The 24,251-nt window shown below is 42.8% G+C and overlaps 1 protein-coding gene across 2 annotated transcripts in view; it reads right to left on the reverse strand.

Annotated features, from left to right (window-relative positions):
* Positions 1–14,233: 14,233 nt before the first annotated feature.
* The window catches only part of SLC30A9 (solute carrier family 30 member 9), a 77,472-nt gene continuing 67,454 nt past the window's right edge, over positions 14,234–24,251 (reverse strand). For both annotated transcript variants that reach the window (XM_081086550.1, XM_081086549.1), the window contains one exon: positions 14,234–15,362. In XM_081086550.1, coding sequence (XP_080942676.1) covers positions 15,318–15,362 — 45 coding nt within the window. In that variant the 3' untranslated portion in view covers positions 14,234–15,317. The remainder of the gene's footprint in view (positions 15,363–24,251) is intronic.

Raw genomic sequence — 24,251 nt, forward strand, 5'->3', positions numbered from 1 at the left:
CTCAGTACTGAAGGCTATAGACCATCCGTATCAACACTCAGGGAATGAAGATGCACGCTGAAATTCTTGTTAGAATAAGACTGGGTTAGCCTGATTGGACATACTATCCATTGAAGAGCAATGGACATATTCTGCACATATCTGTCCCTCGTCTAGAACACGCTCCACCCCCACTCACTGTGTGCCTGGCCTTGAAGGGCTCTTCCTGGAGGAGGCTTTCCTACCCACGCTGCCCAGGTAGTTACGGGGTCGTGCAGAGCCTAGTGACACAAGGCACTCAAAAAATATTTGTTGCCCTGACCAGTTTGGCTCAGTGGATAGAGCGTCAGCCTACAGACTGAAGGGTCTCAGGTTCGATTCTGGTCAAGGGCATGTACCTTGGTTGCGGGCACATCCCCAATAGGGGGTGTGCAGGAGGCAGCTGATTGATGTTTCTCTCTTGTCGATGTTTCTAACTATCTCTCTCCCTTCCTCTCTGTAAAAAAATCAATAAAATATATTTTTTAAAAAATATTTGTTAAGTGAATATAATGATTAAAGGCTGTTTTTAAATTTCATTTTTCAGTCTTCTCTGACACTGTTTTACAATGACCAGTAGTGAGATCTGAGAGTATATAAACAGAGTTAAGCACACCACCATGTTGAGTTCTAACAGTATATGCCCCATCACTGGGTGTGGAAATCCCTATGGGAAACTTTTGAAATCTCATGATGTTAAATTTAACCCAAGTTAAAAACAAGAAATTAGCTATCTTCTGTCTTTTCCCTTTAAAATTTTTGGTTCTTGCCTCCTTTTGAAAGGAGGCACTACAAATAAAATTCTAATTCAAGGATTCTCACACTTTAGTTTGACACGAAATGTTTTTTAAAATATTTTTATTGATTTCAGAGAGGAAGGGAAAGGGAGAGATAGAAACATCAATGATGAGAGAGAATCATTGATCGGCTGCCTCCTGCACTCCCCACACTGGGGATAGAGCCCGCAACCCAGGCATGTGCTCTGACCGGGAATCGAACCGTGACCTCCTGGCTCATAGGTCAACGCTCAACCACTGAGCCACGCCCGCTGGGCTTATTCATCCTTTCAAATTAAATTTTATTTATTAATTTTTAGAGAGAGAGAGAAACATTGATTTGTTGTTCCATTTATTATGCATTCATTGGTTGATTCTTGTATGTGTCCTGAACGGGATTGAACCCGTAACCTTGGCATATCGAGAGGATGCATTAACCAGCTAAGCTACCCCGCCAGGGCTGTTCACACTTTTAACTATCTTTTTATTACAAAAGACAAGCTCATTGTAGGAAGTCTGTAAATAACAAGAGAAAAAAGTATTCATTTTTTAGCATTGTTAATATTTATTTAGTGTACTTCTGTTCAGTCCTTTTTCTATGTGTATAAAATGGAAATTATTCTCAATATAGCCATGCATCCTGTTCTTATTTTGCCCCTAAAGAGTCTTAGGTGTTTTCTAAAATTAATAAAACTAATAGTTGCTCATAAAAATGTTTTTAGAGTGCACAATAAAAAGAAAAGGACATCTCCCACCCCAAACCCAAATGTAGCAGTAACAACTTGAAGTGCTAGGTGTGTATTCCTTTTTTACTATTATAAGCATTTTGCCATATTATTAAATATTCTGCACAAAATGCTTCCAAAGTCTGCATTATATTCTACTTAAAAGTATGCCATATTTCTTTAACCATTTTCCCAGTTTTTCCTACAGAAGCAACTATTTCCTTAGAGTGTATTCCTAGAAGTGGAATGACTAGGTCAAAAGATAGGAACATTTTCCAGACCCTTGACGCCTACTACAAAAGTACCCTCCAGACGGGTGGCCCCAATTCACACTCCACCAGCAGCACATCAGCATGCCTGTCTCACAAACTCGGTCTAAGTCTTTTTGATCTTTATACCCCTAGAGACTAGGATCATACATGAAACACTCACTTATTCAACAAATAATTACTGAATGCCTACTATGTGTCAGATGCCATTCTAGCTTCTAGAGACCCAGCTCTAATGGTTGTTGTGCTGTAGCAGAGATAGGGGGAGAGTGAACAAGGGTAAAATTATAATATGTCAGGTAATAAGTGCTCTGGTCAAAATCAAATCAGGGAAAAATTAGAGGGAAGAGGGAGAAATACAGGGTTTGCCATTTTATAAGGGGCAGCAGAGAAAGGCCTCACTGACCAGGTGGCTTTGGAGCAGATATTTGAAGCAGCATGCTGTGCAGGTAGTGATGGGATGAATACTTCAGGCGCTGGAAAGGCCTGGAGTTGAGCACATGCTTAGGGTGTATGAAAAGCAGAAAGGCCAGGCTGGAACAGTGAGGGAGAGAACAGTAGGAAATGGAGAGAGAGGAGAGAGAGAGAGAGAGAGAGAGAGAGAGAACTCAGGGAGGACTTGTTAGCTTCTTTAGGACTTTGTTATTCTGTGTGAGATGAAAAGCCATAGGAGGGCTCTGAGAAAAGAAATTACATGATCTGACATATTTTCAAAACATGACAAGCTGCTGCGCTGAAATAGAATGTGTGGGCTAGGATTGCGGGGGAAACCAGTTAAGAGGCTATTTTGAAAATTCAAGCAAGATAGGATGATGGCCGACATTAGATAATAATTGAGATGATGATAAATGGGTTCCAAATATACAGCAGTGAATCTTGCTCAGGTGTTGAATGTCCATTGTATAAGAAATGGAAGAGTTAGGCATGAGTCCAAGGTTTTGGGCAATTGAAATTATGAAAATACCACTTATTGGTAAGAACAAGACTGCAAGAGATTTTTTTTTTTTTTGACAGTGAAAAAATTGGGGATTTTGCTTTTGGGTATGTTGAGTTTGAAATATTAGTCATCTCCCAAATTTCAGTGGTGCTCAGAACACATTGGTTGGTTGCCTTTCTGTCCCATATCTTTTCCATTAAAAAAAATCTAGGTAGAAAAACAGCCCCTCTCTGAAACATACCATTCTCAGGGAAGAGGGAAAACAACTATGGCAGGATAGTGCGCTAGCTCGTGAAATACCTGCTCAAACATGGCATATGCCACTTACGCTCACATCTTATTGGCCAAAGCCTGTTTCACGGTGGAGTCTACTGTCAATGGGAGGTACTGCAAGTCACATGGCAATGGGAGGTTTATTCACCTGAGATGTATAGTACTCTTACATAAGGGCAGTGAATAATGGGGACAACCATATAATCTACCACCTCAGCCAAGTGGAGATGTCAAGAAGGCAACTGGATTTGAATCTAGGGTTCAAGGTTCAGGTGCCAACAATGGTTTTTGAAGTAATAGAATTGACTTACTCAGAGAAGGAATGTGGACTGAAAAGTGTAGCCCTGGGACACTCCAATGCTTGGAGGTAAGAGAAATGAGGAGGAACTTGCAAAAAGCCCTGAAGAGTGGCCAGTGGGGTAGGTGGAGAACTCAGAGAGTGGAGTTCTGGAAGCCAAAGAACTCAGTGTCAAATGCTGCTAAGAGATCAAGTAAGATGAGAATTTAAGATTGATCACTGTGCCTGGCTGGTGTGGCTCAGTGGTTGAGCATGGACTCATGCACCAAGAGGTCATCAGTTAGGTTCCCAGTCAGGGCATATGCCCGCGTTGTGGGCCCGATCCCCAGCAGGAGGTGTGCTGGTATAGGAGGTAGTCAATCAATGTTGATGTTTCTCTCTCATTGATGTTTCTCTCTCTCCCTTCTCTAAAATCAATTAAAAATATCTATAATAATAAAAGGGTAATGTGGTTATTAGACTGGACACCTAAACCACCTTCCAGATGTCCAAACATCCTTCCTGACAAAGCCAGGGCCCAAGGGAAGCCGGCCCGGTCCTGGATGCCTGCAGGTGGCCGGAGGAGGGAAAGCCCAGGACCCGGATGCCGGAGGGAAGCTGGTGCTGGCAGCTGGGGTCAGGAAGGCCTACTTTGGCATGAGTTTTCGTGCATCAGGCCTCTAATATATATATATATATATATATATGATGGACCACTGTACTGAGTGGGATGGAGGTCAAGGACAGGGTGAGTGGAGATACTGACAAAAGCCTGATTGGAGTGGGCTTCTGAGAAAATGGAAGAACTACAAGAATAGATGACTCCTGTGAGTTTTGCTGTAAAGGGAAATAGGAAAGTAGTTGAAGGGTTTTTTAGTGTGTTATTGTTTTAGTCTGTTTTTCTAAGATGGCAGAAATAACAGCATGCTTATAAAAATCCAGGAATTTTGTGTCCAACCAGGGCTGGGGATGGAGCCTGCAACGGAGGTACATGCCCTTGACCAGAATTGAACCTGGGACACTTCAGTCTGAGGGCCAACATTCTATCCACTGAGCCAAACCAGCCAGAGCCACAAATAAATTCTTTATTGGCATAGCTCAGAATACCTCCCATTCAGTGAATTCATATTAGGATCACAACATAGTCTATACTTGAAATAGCCTGGCCATCACTGGCCCACAATTCCCAAGTGCTTGTTTCTGATCCAGGCAGACCTCACTGAAGCTAAGAAAGCCAGAGGCCACAGCCAGGAGTAATTTCACTGTTCTGGTTCACGGAGGAGGGGATCATCTGGATGAGACATCCACTGCCCTAGACCAGCAGGAGTGACTGGGTTGTTAACACTGCATTATCTTCCTTCTTCTAGTCAGTCCCCACCCCCCCTCTCTCACACACACACACACACACACCATAGTATATAGTAAGCGCTCAATAAATTTTGACATGGGCCAATCCATACAAAAAGTATCATAAAGAAATTAAACCAATCCAAGCAACTTCTTGGAAATTCCAATACTATTGGTATTAGACCATCTATCACCCAATTCTTTAATGTCCTTCTAACTCACCTGACCTGCTATAGTTCCAGGAGCAATCTAGTCAATCACCTTTAAACAGGATTACACAAAACAGAGATAATAGGATTCACATGGCAAAAGGATTTCTTTAAATCATGATCTTTAGGTGCTTTTAAAAATAAAGATTTAAAAATATTTAATTTACACAACTTCCAGGAACTTATTTCTTACATAAAGTGTGGTAAACTTGTAACTTCTCTCCTTATCATTTGGGCGCACCAGTCCTCAGTTCATCATCATCAGGTGAGGAATGGTGTGATAATGACAGCACCTTGCTGGAACACCATGTATATCAATATTATCCTTCATCATTACGTAATAACCATGGGCAAGAACTTTGAATGGCTCAAGAACACCTTAGGGTTGACTTGTTACTTAACATTCAGAATGTTGATTGTGCATTTGAATGAGAGTTAAAGTCAAGTTCAAACTATTTTGAAGATGAGAATTTTCTTTTAATATATTTCATTGATTTTTTACAGAGAGGAATGGAAAGGGATAGAGAGTTAGAAACATTGATGAGAGAGAAACATTGATCAGCTGCCTCCTGCACACCCCCCACTGGGGATGTGCCCGCAACCAAGGTACATGCCCTTGACCGGAATCGAACCTGGGACCCTTCAGTCTGTAGGCTGACGCTCTATCCACTGAGCCAAACCGGTCAGGGCATGAAGATGAGAAATTTACTTGTTCTAAGTAATACTAGTTGGTAGCTTCAAGTTTTAGCCCAAGAGCTAATTATATATCAATACATTTATAAGTGCCAAGCTAGAATTTACCTTTGACTCCAATAAAAACTAGGCACTATTCTATTATACACTATAAAGATGCTCTCAAATATTAAAGAGGTTAGGATTACTTTAATCTGCCATATTAATGCTGTGCAAAAGAACTTTCTGTAATAATGGAAATGTCCCATACCTGCCCTGTCCAACAGGTAGCCACCAGCCAGTCACATGTAGCTACTGTGCAAGTGAAAATGTGCTAAAGCCACTGGGGGACTGAATTTTTAATTTTCTTTAATTTAATAGACCTATGTCGCAAGTGACTATCATATTAAAGCACAGTACTACATTGTTATATCCTGATATAAAAACTTTCAGTGAACACAAAACTCTGAAAACTGGCTGTGTACAGATCCATTAATGTGTATGTATTTTACCATTGGTGTAGAACGGAGGAAGTATATATTACAAACTTATGGGGTGTCCTCCCAAAATGTATACACACGTTGAATAATTTTTAATTCCAATGGGCTAAATCTGAAAAGAAAGAAACATCAATTGAGCTACCAGCTGTTAAAGTGTGTATACATTTTGAGGGACACTCTATGTTTGTGGGCATGGATACATCAAATATAAGAACACATCACAAGCTTATAACATTAGATGCCTCGGAAAAATAAATGGGTAGCTAGGGATCAAATACAATTTTAAAATTTTAATAGTCTGATTAATGCTAACTTCCACACATTGCCCCAAATTTCTTTCCTACGTGGTTCAAGTCAATGACTGGCAGTTGAACTAAATATTATCTTGTGGATAATAAGGTGGCCTGTAAGTAATGTTTTCAAGTAAATCTCCACTGTAACAGACAATTCCTTGGCTTCCATAATATCAACATCCCACCACAACCCATCCTGCCGTCCCCGTTGCAAGCAATCCCTGTTAGATCTGGCTAGTTGTTCTGACTACTGAAAATGCATACATTTGCTTATTTTAGAACACAATGAATATTTTGTTTCTACTTTCTATATAGTGTTACTTCTCTTGGGCTCTTCTGCTCAGCAGTGACTTACAGAGCTAGACCATCTGATTTCAAATCCTAACTGCTCCTTACCAGCTGAGTATCCTCAGACTCGCTGTGTATCTCAGTTTCCTCATATACAAAACTGAATAAGATCCCTCCTTCACTGGCTCTTTGTAAGGATTAAATGTTTTAATGCATATAAAATGTTACCTGGTATAACTAGCTAAAATTATCCTGTTGATAGCTATCCTATCTAATAATAGACAAACATGGTAATTAACCATACCTCCGACATGCTTCCCATTGGCTAATCAGGGCGAAATGCAAATTAACTGCCAACCAAGATGGCGGCCGGCAGCCAGGCAGCTGAAGTGAACAGGAGGCTTGCTTGCTCCAGTGATGAAGGAAGCCAAGGTTCCCTGCCTGCCACTGCTGGCCTCTGAGCTTGCACTCTAAGAAACAATGTTGCAATTATAAAAGTTAAACAAAACCCAGAAACCTGCTTTCGGCCAGCCAGGCTTCAGCCAGCAGGATTGCAACAGTGTTTCAATTATAGAATCCAAACAAACCCAGATCCCTGCTTTCAGCAGCCGAGGTCTCAGAGCTGTAGCTGGGCCTCAGAGCTAAAGCTGGCTCTCAGCTCCAGTGACAGCCACAGAAGGTGAATAAATCCCAGAATAAAAGAAAAAAAGGAGAAGTTGGGAGCTTCAGTCGCCCGCCAGCCTGAAAACGGCCCTCAGCCCCTCACCCAGACTGGCCAGGCACCCCAGTGGGGACCCCCACCCTGAAGCAACAAGATGGTGGCTAATTTGCATACTGAAGGCGGGCGGCAGCGGGCAAGGCTGTCCGCAGTCCGAGACCAGATCTGTGACCCTGCCGGATGGGGGGCAGCGCTTGAGGCTGTCTGCGGTCTGGGACCCAGATCCATGACCTGGCGGGCGGGGGCAGCGCTTGAGGCTGTCTGCTGTCCCGGGACCTGGATCCGTGACCCTGCCGGGCGGGGGGGAGTGCTTGAGGCTGTCCGTGGTCCCGGGACCCGGATCCGTGACCCTTCCCAGCGGGGCAGCAGCTCGCACAGGGGCAGATCGACCGGGGTTGGGCAGGGCAGGACGCCTGGCTTCCGCCCAGCCCCAGTCACTCTGGGCAGGTGAGCAGCGCAGAGAGCCTCTGGACAGGGGAGGCAGGCCGGCGGGAGGGTGGCCTGTACTCCCCACATGGCAGTGGTGACAGCTGTGAGCGCGTCAAGCAGAGCCTGCAGGCTGAGCTGAAGTAGCGCCTGCAGGCCATCAGCGCCCAGGAGTGGCTGCTCAAGATCCGCCTCCTGGCCCAGACGGTACAGGATCGCAGGGACAGCCACCGTGGTGGGCCAGACTGATGTCCTCCTGGTTGTACCACGGGGGTTTGTGGATCTGCAAAGCCAGAGGCCCCAGCATGCGAACATCCCCCAGCACATTGTCACCCTCCTGTGCCTGCAACAGTTGCAAACCAAGGTGTGCACAAGTTCCCCCCCGGCCTCTCCACCGCACTTCCATCAACCCAGCATGCCTAACACCCCCACAGGATGTGCACACATCCCCTCTGATGCGCTCACATCCTTTGGAGAGTGTCTGGGTGTTCTGGGTGCTGAGGGTGGGCGCCTGTGAGATGACAGTGAGAGGGTGGACTGGTGATGCCCTGTTCCCACGGAGGCCAGTGCAGCTACGAGATCACCTCTAGGGGGTTAATGCAGGTGCTGAGGCAGGAGCAGATGCAGACAGACACACCTGGTGGGTGCGGGCGGCCCTCGCTGAGGTGCCTTCGGTCAGTATTCAAGATCAAGAACCCAGAGGTAGAGAGGAATTCCATCCTCTCAGTGAAACAGTGGGATAGTCGGGGCGACTGTAGAGGAGCAATGCGCACTTTGGGTGCCAGCACCCATGAGCGAAGGCTGCCCTGACTGAGCCTCGCTTGCTTGGGGCCTAGTGCACTCCTGCCAGGCAGCGGGTGACAAGACGTGCTTTTCCAAATAAGAGAAAACGTTGATTCTCTTGCTGCTCACGAAGGTGGAAAGTGAAGTGGGGAGATGTGGGGAGTGAGCGAGGTTCTCTGTCTGGGGGTTCCAAATCTGCTGTTGGTTTCTTTCACCGCTGACTAGAGATATACAGGGTGTCCCCCCAAAATGTATACACACTTTGAATACCTACTAATTCCAATGGTTTTAAGCATAAGAAAGAAACAACAATGGAGCTGTTATCTGTTAAAAGTGTGGGCACAAACAGGTAGTTGGACATAATCCTGAGGGGTCTCAGATTGGAGAGGGTGAAGGCCAGACTGAGGGGCCCTTCCCCTCCTCCTTACCCCCGTGCACGAATTTCGTGCACCGAGCTACTAGTCCTATATAATAAAAGCCTAATATGCTAAGTGCCTGGTCGGACATTCAACCAATCAAAGTATAATATGCTAATGATATGCTAAGGCTGCTCAACTGCTCACTGATGTGCACTGACCACCAGGGGGCAGACGCTCCAACCAGTAGGTTAGCTTACTGCTGCGGTCTGGACAATTGGGACTGAGTGAGATGGGCTGGACATGCCCTGGAGCCCTTCTGCGATCCCTCCCCGGTTGGCCAACCTCCTGTGTCCCTCCCAGGCCCTGATTGTGCACCAGTGGGGTCCCTCGGCCTGGCCTGCACCCTCTCGCAATCTGGGACTCCTTGGGGCACATTGGAGAGCTGGTTTCGGCCTGATCCCACAGGCCAGGCTAAGGGACTCCACTGGTGCACGAATTCGTGCACCGGGCCTCTAGTAATAATATAAACAGGTATGTTTTTACTTTAAAATCTCATTTTAAACATCTATAGCCCTTAAAGATGAACACACAATTCTGTATTTTGCTCGTTTATCAAAATGTAATATTGTCTATCACTAAAGGATATATTTTCTTAGATTTGTGCTTTAGCAAACACATGACATCCTAATAGCAGACTAATAACATTTCTCTTTATACTGAAAACTGATTTTAGAATTAAGAATTGTTGAAGTCCTAGCCAGTTTGGCTCAGTGTATAGAGCATTGGCCTGCGGACTGAAGGGTCCCGGGTTCGATTCCACTCAAGGGCACCTACCTCGGTTGCAGGTTACTCGCTGGCCCAGGCCCTGGTTGGGACTTATGCAGGAGGCAACCAATTAATGTGTTTCTCTCACATCAATATTTCTCTCTAAAAATCAATGGAAAAATATCATTGGGTGAGGATTAAAAAAAAAAAAAGGTGTGATAGTTTTGTGAAACCAGGAAACTACAATCTAACAAATATACACAATGAATAATTCAATTCTGTAAAAAACATAAGCATGATTTTTAAGGTAAAATGTATCCAATTACACAGTTTAGCTCTTAACACATGAGGTAAAAAAGGATTTATGTTACAAAAAAAAAAAAACCCCAACCATTTATTTATCAGGGGGGAAAATCCCAAACTAATAAGTGAACTGCTCTTATTTACGTAAGACATTTATTAAGAAAAAAAAGCATCTTTAGGGACCAGGACCATCTTAATCTGCCAGTGAAATCAGACAACTGAAACACAATGTAATAGAAATGAAATTTCTCTTTTTCCATAAAACCAAGTCTAGGAATACTAGTAAATTTAAGTGCAAATGTAAAGGCTGCAAGACCAATTTTCTATATAAATCCTTCCAAAGTCCCATTTCAGAGACAGGGATGAGGGAGTTAGGAGAGACAATCTCTGAATCCACATTTTACATTCAATTCTTTGCTTCACTGACTTCTGACAGTTTGGCGAATTGGAGGTCAGAAAATTTTTTAAATGCCAAAACTTGACAAATACAATTTGAGAAAGACAGTATAAATTCCAAATGCCTGTGCAGTTTTCTGTAGTTTCTAGCATTCTACCTCAAAAAGTTATCAGATTTAAGACATGTCATTTCCTTTATTTAGATGGTACAATTTTAGCAAAAAACATTATCCAAATTATAGGATAATTAAGGTAACACTAAAATCATATACCCAAAATTCAAGTGTTATTATGCCTTTTGTTATTCTGGGTTATGTGGGGTCTGTGTAGGATGATGTATGCAGAGATTAACGTTTCTGGGTGTGTGTGTGTGTGTGGCGGGGGGTGGATTTCCAATCTGATCCTAGCTCAGTTTCCTATGTTCAAAAATCTTCCTCTTTGGAACTGGATACTATTGGCCACCAATATGGTCCACTTAAATATAGGTTTCCATCCCTCATCCTCCCTCCCTCTGCCACGGTCTCAAAAAATGTGCCACCTTACCTAGTTCAGGACCTGATTAGAGATCCATTCTCAGCCAAAGCTGAAAACAAGCACACTTGACCTCCGATAGTTCCCAGATTTCAGCTTAGTATAGAGAGGAGTCATGGGCCCTTGACCGTCCTCTTCTGTCCAACATTATTCTTACAACTATCTTACTACAGGAGCTATTTTCCTTTAAAATACAGCGGGGCCTTGACTTACGAATTTAATTCGTTCCGGGACGGAGCTCGTAACTCAAATTACTCGTATGTCAAATCAAAAAGTGAACGAGTGAGACACGTGATGCTGGGCTAATGTTGTGGCATTCACTGATGTTCGCTGCGCCAACTAGCAGTGGGGTATCTGAAGCTGGCTCGTAACCCGAATTTTAGCTCGCAACTCAAAGCAAAAAATCGGCTGAGAGACTGCTCGTATATTGAAAAACTCGTTAGTCAGGACACTCGTAAGTCAATGCCCCACTGTATTGAGATTTGTATGTTTAAATATTCAAATGCTACGGAAGAGGACAAGACTTAAGAAGTATTAATTTGGAAACACACACACACACACACACACACACACACACACACGAAACCTGAATGAGATATCTTACTTTGAGACCCAAATTCCCTGGTTTTCAAATTCAAATTTGACTCTAGTTTAAAAGGAAAAAGGTCCAGAGAGGTCTTACATTTCCTAATTGCCAGGGTCCAACCCCAGCGGGTCCAGGGGTCCCCAAAGGTGTGGACGGAGTCGGCGAAGAAGGTATGACATGGAGACAGCGTTCAGTTGATCAGCAGCCTAGCCAGGATCTCCAGCCAAGTTCTGTCTAGGATCTCGAGCCAGATTCTGTGTCCATGTTGTCTTGCTAGGTTCTCCAGCCAGGTTCAGTCACCAGGTTCTAGTCAGGTTCTCTTGCCATGTTCTATAGTCAGGTTCAGTCCAGGATCTTTTGCCATGTTCTCTCGCTAGGTTCTGTCTCTAGGTTCTGAGGCCAGTTTCTGTCCAGGATCTTTTGCCATGTTCTCTCCAGCGAAGTTCTTCTGTCTCTAGAGAACGTTCTGTGTAGGCTCTGTGCCTAGGTTCTGTCTCTCTCTCTGTCTTCTTACATCTGTATTTATACCAGTTGATTCCAATCCTATCAATCTCTATTTCAAAGGTTAGGGCGTTTCTTATCTCCATTCCAGGGAGTAAAGATTATGTAGCTTAAGCATGACTGTTCGTAGTTAAAGTGATTAATTACCCACCTGGCACTTAGTTAAGAGGTTTTATTCCCTCCCTAACTTCAGGGGAAAATCCCTACCTGGGGAAACAACCTTTCTCAGAGACCTTGGTTAAAACACATAGTGCCTAGAAGGTGAGCAAACATATTAAGAACAGTATGCCATATATGCCAGGTCCCTTGAAACAGCAAGCATGGACCGGCTCCCGGCACCTAATCCCACAGAAATATTCAAATTGCTTGATATGTACTATGCTTCTTCATATCCAACTTTGCTCAAACAAACTGTAAAATACCAGTGCACAATAGCACTAAAATAAGACAGAAACATAAGCCTTCAATTCTTATTTAAGAATAGGTATGACCTCAATTAAATCAGATTAGAAAACCAAGTATCGGGAATTGGCCTCTTTTAGGGAGTCCTAAGAAATTTGGAATAACTTCTACACATCAATTTTTATAGAAATTTGTGCACTCGGGGGGTCCCTCAGCCTATGCTCTCTTGCAGTCTGGGACCCCTCGGAGGATGTCCACCTGCTGGCTTAGGCCCGCTCCCTGGGGGATCGAGCCCAAGCTGACAGTCAGACATCCCTCTGGCAGCCCGGCAGCCCTCGGGGGATGTCCACTTACCAGCGGGGAGCAAACCTAAGCTGTAGTCGGACATCCTTAGTGCTGCTGAGGCGGGAGAGGCTCCCGCCACCACCACTGTGCTGGCAGCCATCAGCCTTGCTTGTGGCTGAGCAGAGCTCCCCCTGTGGGAGTGCACTGACCACCAGAGGACAGCTCCTGCATTGAGTGTCTGCCCCCTGGGGGTCAGTGTGTGTCATAGTGACCAGTCGGTCTGCTGTTAGGGTTAATTTGCATATTATCCTTTTATTATATAGGATAGGGGCCTGGTGCACAGATGGGGGCCGGCTGGTTTGCCCTGAAGGGTGTCCCGGATCAGGGTGGGGGTCCCACTGGGGTACCTGGCCAGCCTGGGTGAGGGGCTGATGGCTGTTTGCAGCTGGTCACACACCCTTCAGGGTGGGGGGTCCCCACTGGGGTGCCAGGCCAGTCTGGGTGAGGGGCTGAGGGCCGTTTTCAGGCTGGCCAAGCCCCCCCTGGCAACGGAAGCTCCCAGACTCTCCTTTTTTTATTTTCTTTTATTATTCTGGGATTTATTTACCTTCTATAATTGAAACTTTGTAGCCTTGAGTGGAGCTCAGAGCCAGCTAGGGTGGGCAGGAAGCTTGGCTTCCTCCATCACTGGGGCAACCAAGCCTCCTGCTTGCTCTAGCTCCGTGGCTGCAGGCCGCCATCTTGGTTGGGTTAATTTGCATATAGTCGCTCTTACTGGCTGGTGGGCGTGGCTTAAGGCGTAGCAAAGGTACAGTCAATTCGCATGTTTGTCTTTTATTAGTGTAGATAGGTATGACCTCAATCAAACCAGATTAGAAAACCAAGTATCAGGAATTGGCCTCTTTTAGGGAGTCCTAAAAAATTTGGAATAACTTCTACCCATCAATTTTGGGATATTTTTTAATGAGTTAAGTTATTCTTGTCTAACTATGTGAAATTTTTTAGAGTAATTATACAAGGAGGGAATTGGATAGAATTTGGTACTTTCCCATCTTGGCAGTGACATGGAAAAACCAATGGCAGGTGGAAAAGAGAAGAGAGGAAGAACACAAAGTACAGAGTGAATTATAATGGGGGAAAAACAGTTTCAGAAAAAAATAAGTGAAAAATTTGAAACCATAAGAGCAGAGAATCAAATTGTATATGTACAATAATTTTATATCTTAAAAAATAAAACTGGAATGTAATTTCATTTAAAATGTACAGCATGCAAAATGCTCTGTAATGGTAAAAATAAATGTACCACAATGTACACTTCCACAATTTTCCAGTAGATGACATTTATGGATCAAAAATTATCATTATAAACCCTTTAATCAAATGTTGTTTGTTTCAGCATTACAATTTGCTTTAATTCGTTAACTTCGATCTAAGGAAGTTTTAGACACTGACCTCATATAGGTAGTCAGGTCCTTATTGCAGGCACTCATTTACCCGCAAGGAGATCACGCAGCCATCACTCGTGTGGACAATGCTCAGTGCTGCCTGAGCCTCTACAGTGCACATGAACTGTTCTGATGAAAGGAGACAGAGCTGCAGTTTTGCACTAGATTTTTAATTACTCAATTGTATTTCTTTTCACCTTGATACCGTATGATCATCAGAAAGCTACTCACCGAATGTTATAGCCATATTTATGCTAACTGCCCAAGGGGAACTCAGGTTACAGACATGATACAGACTATAGTGTTATAAAAAATCAAGGACACAAGTTCTGCATAAGAGATTTACTTCTCTCCCTTTCTCTTTAAAGCAAGAAGTACCCCACAGTTCAGATTTACATAAGTAGTGCCTTTTTAAATAAATTAAAAGTAAAATGTTACCTTATCTATAAAATTATAAATATTTTTAGCCCATTTTATAGAATGTCAAAATACTTATAAATGCATTATGTCCTAGTAAATACACATGATGGCACTGAAGCCAGTTAAAAAACAAAAGCAAAAAAAACAGTTATTACATGTCCCATCAGAAAAATTAAACCAAATAAGAAAAAAGCAAAAGGAGAAATAAGAAATTTTACAAAATGGCAACTACTATGACCTCAAAGGCTGTATTAAAATGCCTTCCTTCAATTCAGTAACCAAGGCCATTCTGGAATGAACATTTATGGATAACCAGGTTAGGAGAGTGCTCCTCTTCATGCTCAGGGCAAAATCATAAGGTATGTAAAAATAATTTCCACATTCTATAAAGGCAGATGGAAACGGAGTGACTTTAAAAACCACAAACCAAGATTTAGCCCGCATGTTCAGTATTGGCAGGTCTAGATGGAGTGAAGTCTTCAGTGGAAATAAAATTAATAACCCTATGGATGACTGAAGGTACAATATACTCTGACAGGCCAAAAAGAGAAATTGTGATCAATTTAAGTTAACTAAAATGTTTCCTACTAAAACATAAAAACATGATTTCCAAACCGGTTCAAATTGTAATGTGTCTCTTAGAAATAAGTAGTAGTTTTAGTTCCGTAGTTTGTTGAATTGCCCTTTACATAAAATATTTCCTTCATCTTAAAAAAAAGTGGCTTCTGAATGGCGTTGACTCCTTCAATGTGGGAGAGAAGGCTCAACAAACTTGTTTCCAAGGTCCCTCTGAAGTGATTCATTCCATCAAATCTATAGTATCTCCAAATCAACATGTCGAACTTCAGGATTTCGTTTCTGGAAGGAAAAATCACCACCATGTTATTCAGAGCAACACAGAATCTTCTCTTTCTTCTATTCCTTTAAATCACTAAAGCCACTGAAAACATTTGGTCAAACTGTTTCATTGTAGCATACTAGCAAGAGAAATGATTTGATAAGGAAAAAAATAAAACCAATAGATGAATAAATCATACTATAAACGATATAGTGAGTAGTCTCACCAATATGAGTTTGTTCACATGTGCTAAGCATTACAAAGCACTGAAAATATGCTCATTTGTGGTAAAAGGAAAATCACTGCAAAACAATAATCAGAAAAAAATACATTGATATTCATTTACTTTAGTAACAATCCATATAGTGTTGGGCCAGGCATTTTGCCAGGAAATGGAGCTATGATTATTTTTAAAAATATATTTTTATTGATTTCAGAGAGGAAGGGAGGATAGATAGAAATATCAATGCTGAGAGAATCACTGATCCGCTGCCTCCTGCACACCCCCCACTGGGGATTGAGACTGCAACCTGGGCATGTGCCCTTGACGAATCGAACCTGGGACCCTTCAGTCCAGAGGTCGACGCTCTATCCCCTGAGCCAAACCAGCTAGGGCTGGAGCTATGATTATTAAATAAGACTTAATACTCAGATGCCGAGGAACTCAGGTTAGACAGGGAGATAAGTATAACAATAACCATCCATGAGCTTAAGCACTATAGTTAATAATAATAGTTAACATTTAATTAACACTTACTCTCATGTCAAGTACTGCGCTAGTAAACGGTTTTATGTACATGTAATTTTAAATCTATAATAATAACCCAACTGTTTTACATATGGGAAAATTTAAGTTTGAAGAAATAACCTAACCTGTCCAAAGTCACATGGCTAATTAGTGATGCAGTCAGCGTGGATTCCAGGCCTGATTCCAGACCTCAAGCTCCTAACTATTACAATATACTAAGTAATAACTCTGGGAACAAAAATGTGAGATATATCACATATGCTCATGAGATCCGGAAAGGCTTCACTGAGGATATAATACGAGGTTTGAACATGGTACTTTCCAGACAAAGGATGAAGAGGGTCTAGAGCAGCCATGGGCAAACTACGGCCCGAGGGCCGGATCCGGCCCGCTTGAAATGAATAAAACTAAAAAAAAAAAAAAAAAAAGACCGTACCCTTTTATGTAATGATGTTTACTTTGAATTTATATTAGTTCACACAAACACTCCATCCATGCTTTTGTTCCGGCCCTCCGGTCCAGTTTAAGAACCCAGTGTGGCCCTCGAGTCAAAAAGTTTGCCCACCCCTGGGAGTCTACTAGACAGAAGAAACAGCATGAACAAAGTCAGTCCAAAATGTAGGCAAGAAGCCAGGTTGTGAAAAATCTTAAATGCTAAGCTCAGGAATTTTCAACTCAGTAAAAACAAAAATATCTTTGAAACATGCCTACCCAGGACCAGGTATTGAAGTATGTACAACAAGCAACTCAAGCTCGAAGGCTAACATGGGCCAAATAAACAAGGTTTAAGTTTATGTGGGCGGCAAAAAAAACAAAAGCTTCAATTCTCATAGAAACGTAGGTTTATTTCGATAGAGATATGATGAATACAAAGGGCTGAAATAAATGAGTAATAATTAAAATAATAGAACATTTTAATAAAAATATCTTTTCTTGAACACTAACTTATAAGACACTGAATAACAGCACAAATTAAGCATAACGCAAATAAACCTATTTTTCTTGTTCTCCGAAAGCAAAATATTTCCGGTTGTTCACACCAAACAAGTCAGTCCAAGACTAATGACATGGCAATCAGCTGCTAAAACATTCGCTGCTAGTATTAGTGGAGAGAAATGGTGTGCCTGCATGTAAGATGCGTAAGGGAAATGAATGCAACACAATTATAGTAATCAGTCATTAGTGAACATTGTAGTTCGTTATTGATATGTATAACAAGATATTGTTATAAAAATTAAGTAAAAAATTTTTTATTAAAACATTTCTTATATACCACTAGAGGCCCGGTGCACAAAAATTTGTGCACTCGGGAGGGGGAGGGGGGTCCCTCAGCCCGGCCTGTGCCCTCTCACAGTCTGGGACCCCTCGGGAGATAACGACCTGTTGGCTTAGGCCTGCTCCCGGGTAGCACAGGGCAGGCCCAATCCCTAGGTGCAGCCCCTGGTCGGGCTCAGAGCAGGGCTGATTGGGGAATTGGGGCGCCGCCCCCTGTCATGCACAGAGCAGGGCGATCGGGAGGTTGTGATGCCACCCTCAGTCACGCTCAGGGTAGGGCCGATTTGGGGGTTGGGGCACCGCCTCGTCACACTCAAGGCAGGGTCAATGGGGAGGTTGCAGCGCCACCCCGTCACACACAGAGCAGGGCCAATCAGGGGGTTGGGGCACTGCCCCCTGTCACTCACAGAGCAGGGCCCATCAGGGGGGTTGGGGCTCTGTACCCTGAAACGCACAGAGCAGGGCCCATCAGGGGGTTGGGGTGCCGCCCTCTATCACCCACAGAGCAGGGCCGGTCAGGGGGTTCGGGAGCTCCCCCCTATCAGGCACAGAGCAGGGCTGATCAGGGGGTTGTGGCGCCTTCCCCTGTCACGAACAGAGCAGGGTGGATAGGGAGGTTGTGGCATTGCCCCCTGTCACACACAGAGCCGCAGGGCGATCAGGGGGTTTGGGCGCTGCCCCCTGTCATGCTGATCCAGGTGCCTGGAGGCCTCGCGGCTCCACGGATCCCAGTGCTGGGAGGCATATTACCCTTTTACTACATAGGGTAGAGGCCTGGTGCATGGGTGGGTGCCGGCTGGTTTGCCCTGAAGGGTGTCCTGGATCAGGGTGGGGGTCCCCACTGGGGTGCCTGGCCAGCCTGGGTGAGGGGATGATGGCTATTTGCAGCTCGTCACACATCCTTCAGGGTAGGGGGTCCCCACTGGGGTGCCTGGCCAGCCTGGGTGAGGGGATGATGGCTGTTTGCAGCTGGTCACACATCCTTCAGGGTGGGGTCCCCACTGGGGTGCCTGGCCAGCCTGGGTGAGGGGATGATGGCTGTTTGCAGCTGGTCACACACCCTTCAGGGTGGGGGTCCCCACTGGGGTGCCTGGCCAGTCTGGGTGAGGGGCTGAGGGCTGTTTTCAGGCTGGGCGTGACTGAAGCTCCCAACCGCTCCTTTTTTTCTTTTCTTTTTTTTTAATTCTGGGCCAGCTTTAGCTTTGAGGCTTGGCTCCAGCTCTTAGGCCTCTGCTGCTGAAAGTAGGTTTCTGGCCTTTGCTTACAATGTTGCGATCCTGCTGGCTGAAGCCCAGCGAACTAAACCCCCCTGGGGTTTTGTTTAGCTTCTATATTTGTTACATAGTTGCTTAGAGTTGCAGCTCAGAGGCCTGCAACGGCAGGCGGGGAATGTTGGAGTCCTCCGTCACTGAAGCAAGCAAGCCTCATGTTAGTTTCAAGCTGCCTGGCTGCCAGCCGCCATCTTGGCTGGCAGTTAATTTGCATATTGCCCTGATTAGCCAATGGGAAGGGTAGCGGTCGTACGCTAATTACCATGTTTCTCTTTTATTAGATAGGATTATATTGGCTAGGCCGCAGAAATATTTGTTGTGGGCCACATGTGGCCCGCGGGACACAAGTTTGACATGCTTGGTGTACAACAATGAACAGGAAACAAATACTACTTGTCCTTGATGAACTTATGTCTAATAAGGATAAGCAGGCAATAACAATAGTTTGCCACTACAGAGCAAAGGAAAGGTGTTGGCTTATTTTTTCCCCATGGGTACATAATTAAAGTACACCTAACTCAATTTGGGAGGGAATTAAAAGTGCAAAAAAAGCCCTGGCCAGGTAATTCAGTAGGTTAGAATGTTGTTCCAATACACCAAGGATGCGGGTTTAATCCCATTCAGGGCACAAAGAAGAATCAACCAATGAATGCATAATTAAGTGGAAAAATAAACTGATGTTTCTCTCTTCCTTTCTCTCTCTCTCTAAAATCAATCAATAAATAAAAAAGTTTAAAGTACAATAAAGTGTAATATAATGATACTGTGAGAATTCTCGGAGGGGAAAAGAGAGTATATAAAATAACTAAATCTATACCTATTAAAGACAAAATAATGTTTAAATTAGGAGCAGTATAAGACTTTAAGTAAAAATATAACAGTAAATATAAAAAATGTGAGAAGTATGAAAAATGATTATCTCTGAAAAATAGAATTAAGGAATGAGGGTGAGGCTGGTGACACTTATTTCTGTTATAAGCTTTTCAGTTCTGTTTGACTTTATAAACTTTGTATACTATTTGGTTAAAATTGTAAAAATACATCAGCAAAGGAAAAAGAGATCCTCTAAGTCAGCGGTTGCCAACTGGTGGTCCACAGACCACTGGTGGTCCTTGAGGTCCAAACAGTTGGCGACCGCTGGTTTAAGGAAACCTATGGAGCAGCAGTTGCCAACTGGTGGTCTGCGGACCACTGGTGGTTTATGAGGTCCGAAAGGTTGGCAACCACTGCTCTAAGTGATCTGATAATCTGTCAGGATCAATAATTCTTAACTTAAAAGGTATGCTGGGAACATTTACATATTACTCATGTTAAAGGAATCTATGTATATAAAAGCCTAAGCGACCGAAAGACTGGTCGACCGGTCGCTATGGCGCGCACTGACCACCAGGGGGCAGTGCACATCATAGCTACCGGTCAGACTGTCAAACGATCAGCCAGTTGCTTAGGCCTTTATATATATACTAGAGGCACAGTACACAAAATTCATGCACTGGGGGGGGGGGGTAGGGGGTGTCCCTCAGCCCATCCTGCGCCCTCTTGCAGTCCAGGAACCCTTGAAGGATGTTTGACTGATGGCTTAGGCCTGCTCCCTGCAAGTTGCCATGGAGGCAGGAGAGTTCCCGCCACGGCCGCTGCGCTCGCCAGCCGTGAGCCCAGCTTCTGGTTGAGCGGCACACCCCCTGTGGGAGCGCAATGACCACCAGGGGGCAGCTCCTGCGCTGAGCAACTTCCTTCTGGTGGTCAGTGCACGTCATAGCGACTGGTCGTTCCACCGTTCGATTTGCATACTAGCCTTTTATTATATAGGATAGATGTACTAACAAAAATCTGGTCTCGAGTAAAAGAAACCAAAAAGTTAATTTACTCTGCTGTTTTAAAAATCATTTTCAGAGAAAAAACTAATCAAATTCCTAAAATATAATGTGACCAACACAAAGCAGATACACAAGGGTTTGCCGAATGAATGAATAAATAAAAGAGTATGATTAATATCCTTAAATGTTAATTTAATATTAATATTAATATTTAATACCTAACAAGCTGCCATATACATAATAGAAACTGAATAAATATTTGTTAAATAGAATTGAAAATCAATAATTGGTGTCCAACTTTTAATTTTCCTTCACTTATTGATCTATTGTGTCCCAAGCACTGTTTAATGCAAATGGGAACATTTTACATACCACAGATTTTATTCCAACACTCATATTATGTAGAAATAAAGAGCCAATTATGTAATCTATTTTGAAATGATACAGTCTCAAGTTAAGAAAATGCTATAGGAGAATGCAATTAGAGAAGCAAACGACAAAAGTACAGAGTATTTAACTGGAACATTACTTATTAGGAATTTGCAAATGCTATGGCATCTTCCCATTTCCAACAGAATTATTTCCTTCCAAACACAAAAAACTTCATGGAAGTATAGAGAAGGGTCGACCAACAGACTGGAATATAGAGGCAGGACAACAACAAAAATCTTTCAAGTTAACAGTTCAAAGAACTTCAAAATAAGAACAAGATGTACCTCACATTTATAATATGGGACTTCATAAATTAGCTTCTATTATTTTTTACATCTTTACATAGAACTATGCAAATTATACAGTTTAAGCTAAAAGTACCACCTATTCTAGTAGTTGGATCAATGGCATTACTCAACAGAGATCACTATTCTGCTGCAGAATTTTCTCACTGAGTGTGACCTTCCAAAGTACTTCAATAATTAGGAAAATTTAAACTTAGAAGGCAAGCATTCTTAGATACTAAAAAGGAGGGAATATGCCAGTGTACAATAGTTCTGTTTTCAAAGAAAATCAGTTTATTTTCATAAGAAGAAAGGAGAATTATATTCATGCATTTTCTGTCTGTGCCTTAACTATAAAGAACTTCCTTTGACTTAAGATTACTTATGCCTTATTACCTTAGTCTGAGATGTTTTCACCTGGAAATGTGGGTTAAACTTGGCTTCCTAGTTTGAAAGGCTTACATAATTGAAAAACACGTATGAGATAGTCAAACTATTAATGATTAAATAGTCTTATTAAAACATAAAGTTATATAAAGAACAACATAGACTGATGAACAGGGACAGATCCAAAGACAGAGAAAGAGCGATCAGACTATCAATCCCCAGAGGGAAAGTAGGGGAGGGTGGGGGTAAGGGGAGAGATCAACCAAAGGACGTGTATGCATGCATATAAGCCAAACCAATGGACATGGACAACAGGGGGATGAGAGCATGAGTGAGGCGGGGGGGGGGGGGGGGGGGGCGGGACCGGGGAGGTTGGGGGTTAATGGGAAATGAGGACACATTTGTAATACCTTAACCAATAAAGAAATTGAAAAAAACCATAAAGTTAGCAAGAAATAGTAAGCTTATTTGATTATAATAAGAGTATAAGAGTATAGTTGAGAATGTTCAATTTTGTATTTATTCTTTTTTTTTTTTAAATATATTTTATTGATTTTTTACAGAGAGGAAGGGAGAGAGATAGAGAGTTAGAAACATCGATGAGAGAGAAACATCGATCAGCTGCCTCCTGCACATCTCCCACTGGGGATATGCCCGCAACCCAGGTACATGCCCTTGACCGGAATCGAACCCGGGACCCTTCAGTCCGCAGGCCGACGCTCTATCCACTGAGCCAAACCGGTTTCGGCTGTATTTATTCTTAAATCTGGCTTCTGACTTCTTGTTTCTATTAAAGAGTAAAGCTAAAATATTGAATTTAAAAGTCCATTATTTTCTCTGGAACAGACAGAATGCAAAAGCAAAGTTTATTCATGCTTGTGTCATCCTGCATAAAAATAATCATCTCACATTTTATTTAAAAAGTGGTTCTCAAAATGTGCTCCAAGGATCACTGGGGTTTTGAGACCTTTTGAGGAGAACTCCAAGGTAAAACTATTTTCATAATAACACTAAGATGTAATTTAACTTTTTCACTATGCTGACCTTTCCTCTGATGGCATAAAAGCAATGGTGGATAAAACTGCTGGCACCTTTGTACAATTCAAGGCAAATGGTACCAAACTACAATGGCAGTCATTTTGTTCTTTTACTGACACAATTAAAAAAAAAAAAAAAAGGTAATTTCACTTTAAACTGTCCTTCACGAGGTAGTGAAAAGTACTGGTTTAGCCCTAGCCGGTTTGGCTCCGTGGATAGAGCATCGGCTTGTGGACTGAAGGGTCCCAGGTTCGATTCCGGTCAAGGGCACATGCCCAGGTTGTAAGCTTGATCCCCAGTAGGTGGTGTGCAGGAGGCAGCCAATCAATGATTCTCTCTCATCATTGATGTTTCTCTCTCTCTCCCCCTCTCCCTTCCTCTCTTGAAATCAATAAACATTTTTTTTAAAGTACTGGTTTATTAAACCTGAACTCCTAAATACACTTTAAAAAATATTCTATGACCAAACAGCAAGTATATCATCAGACTTCAGTTTGATGTCACAAAGAAAAGCACTTCTGTGATTGATTCAGTTATGAGCTGAGTCAGATGCTTTTTTAAAAAATCTAAACACCATTTTTACTTAAAAGAATAACTAAAAAACTACAGTTATTCAGATTTGGGTATTTGGCAGGCATCTGCTAAAAAATAAACAAAATGAGTGTTCAAAGAAAACAGCTAAAAGTATTTGTTGCTAATAATGCAAGCTTTCAAGTGAAAATCAGAATGTTGGAAAACTCATAACCATCACTGTGAACTTGACAGCTTCTACTTTAAAATGTAACATTTGAAAGATGTGCATAGATTCAGGCAATCACTTGTTTTCCAAATGACCAATGCATAATACTAGAGAATCACGCATGGGTAAAAGATCCATTCAGAGTACCAAGACAGGCCAACAGATTTTAATATAAAAGTACCTAGTAGAGAATTAATCATACCCAAAGAGAGGTCTGGTTCGTCCTTGGCTACTGGGAGGTGATCTCCAATCCCTTAGAACGTCCTGACTGCTAATTATGTCTTTACCTCCAGCCACACAGTGTCTGCTCTACCTCCAGAAGGAGCTGAAGATGTAAGGTCAGCTGCTTAGACAGTCAACTATGAAGAATAACAAAATCTCTTGATACGAAGGCTTAGTTAAGCTTCCCTGATTGGCAATATTCTTTGCAAACTGTCAAACAGTTGCTAGGAAAGAAATACTGTCCATGACTCTATGGGGAGAGGACAACTGAAGCTCTATGTTGGAACTCAGACCTATGCACCTCTCTTCCCTTGGCTAGTTTTAATCTGTATCTCTTCATTGTAATAAAACCTAACTGTGAGTTTAATAGCATTTAGTGAGTTCTGAAATTCCTAGTGGATTATCTAACCTGATGGTGCTTTTAAGGAACCCCTCAAACTTTGCAACAGTGTTAGAAACGAGGGTGGTCCCATGGACTGTGCCCCATAACTTCATAAAGATATAAAAAGTTCATTGATATGGTTTCAGATTCCACATTGCAACTACGCTTTAAGAGGCTACCAGTTGTGCCTGGCTGGTGTTGCTCAGTGATTAAGCATCAACTCATGAACCAGGAGGTCAGGGTTCGATTCCCAGTCAGGGCACGTGCCTGGGTTGCGGGCTCGATCCCCAGTAGTGGCATGCAGGAGGCAGCTG

The sequence above is a fragment of the Myotis nattereri genome (assembly GCF_964212035.1).
Source record: "Myotis nattereri genome assembly, chromosome: 1".
Taxonomy (NCBI): Eukaryota; Metazoa; Chordata; class Mammalia; order Chiroptera; family Vespertilionidae; genus Myotis; species Myotis nattereri.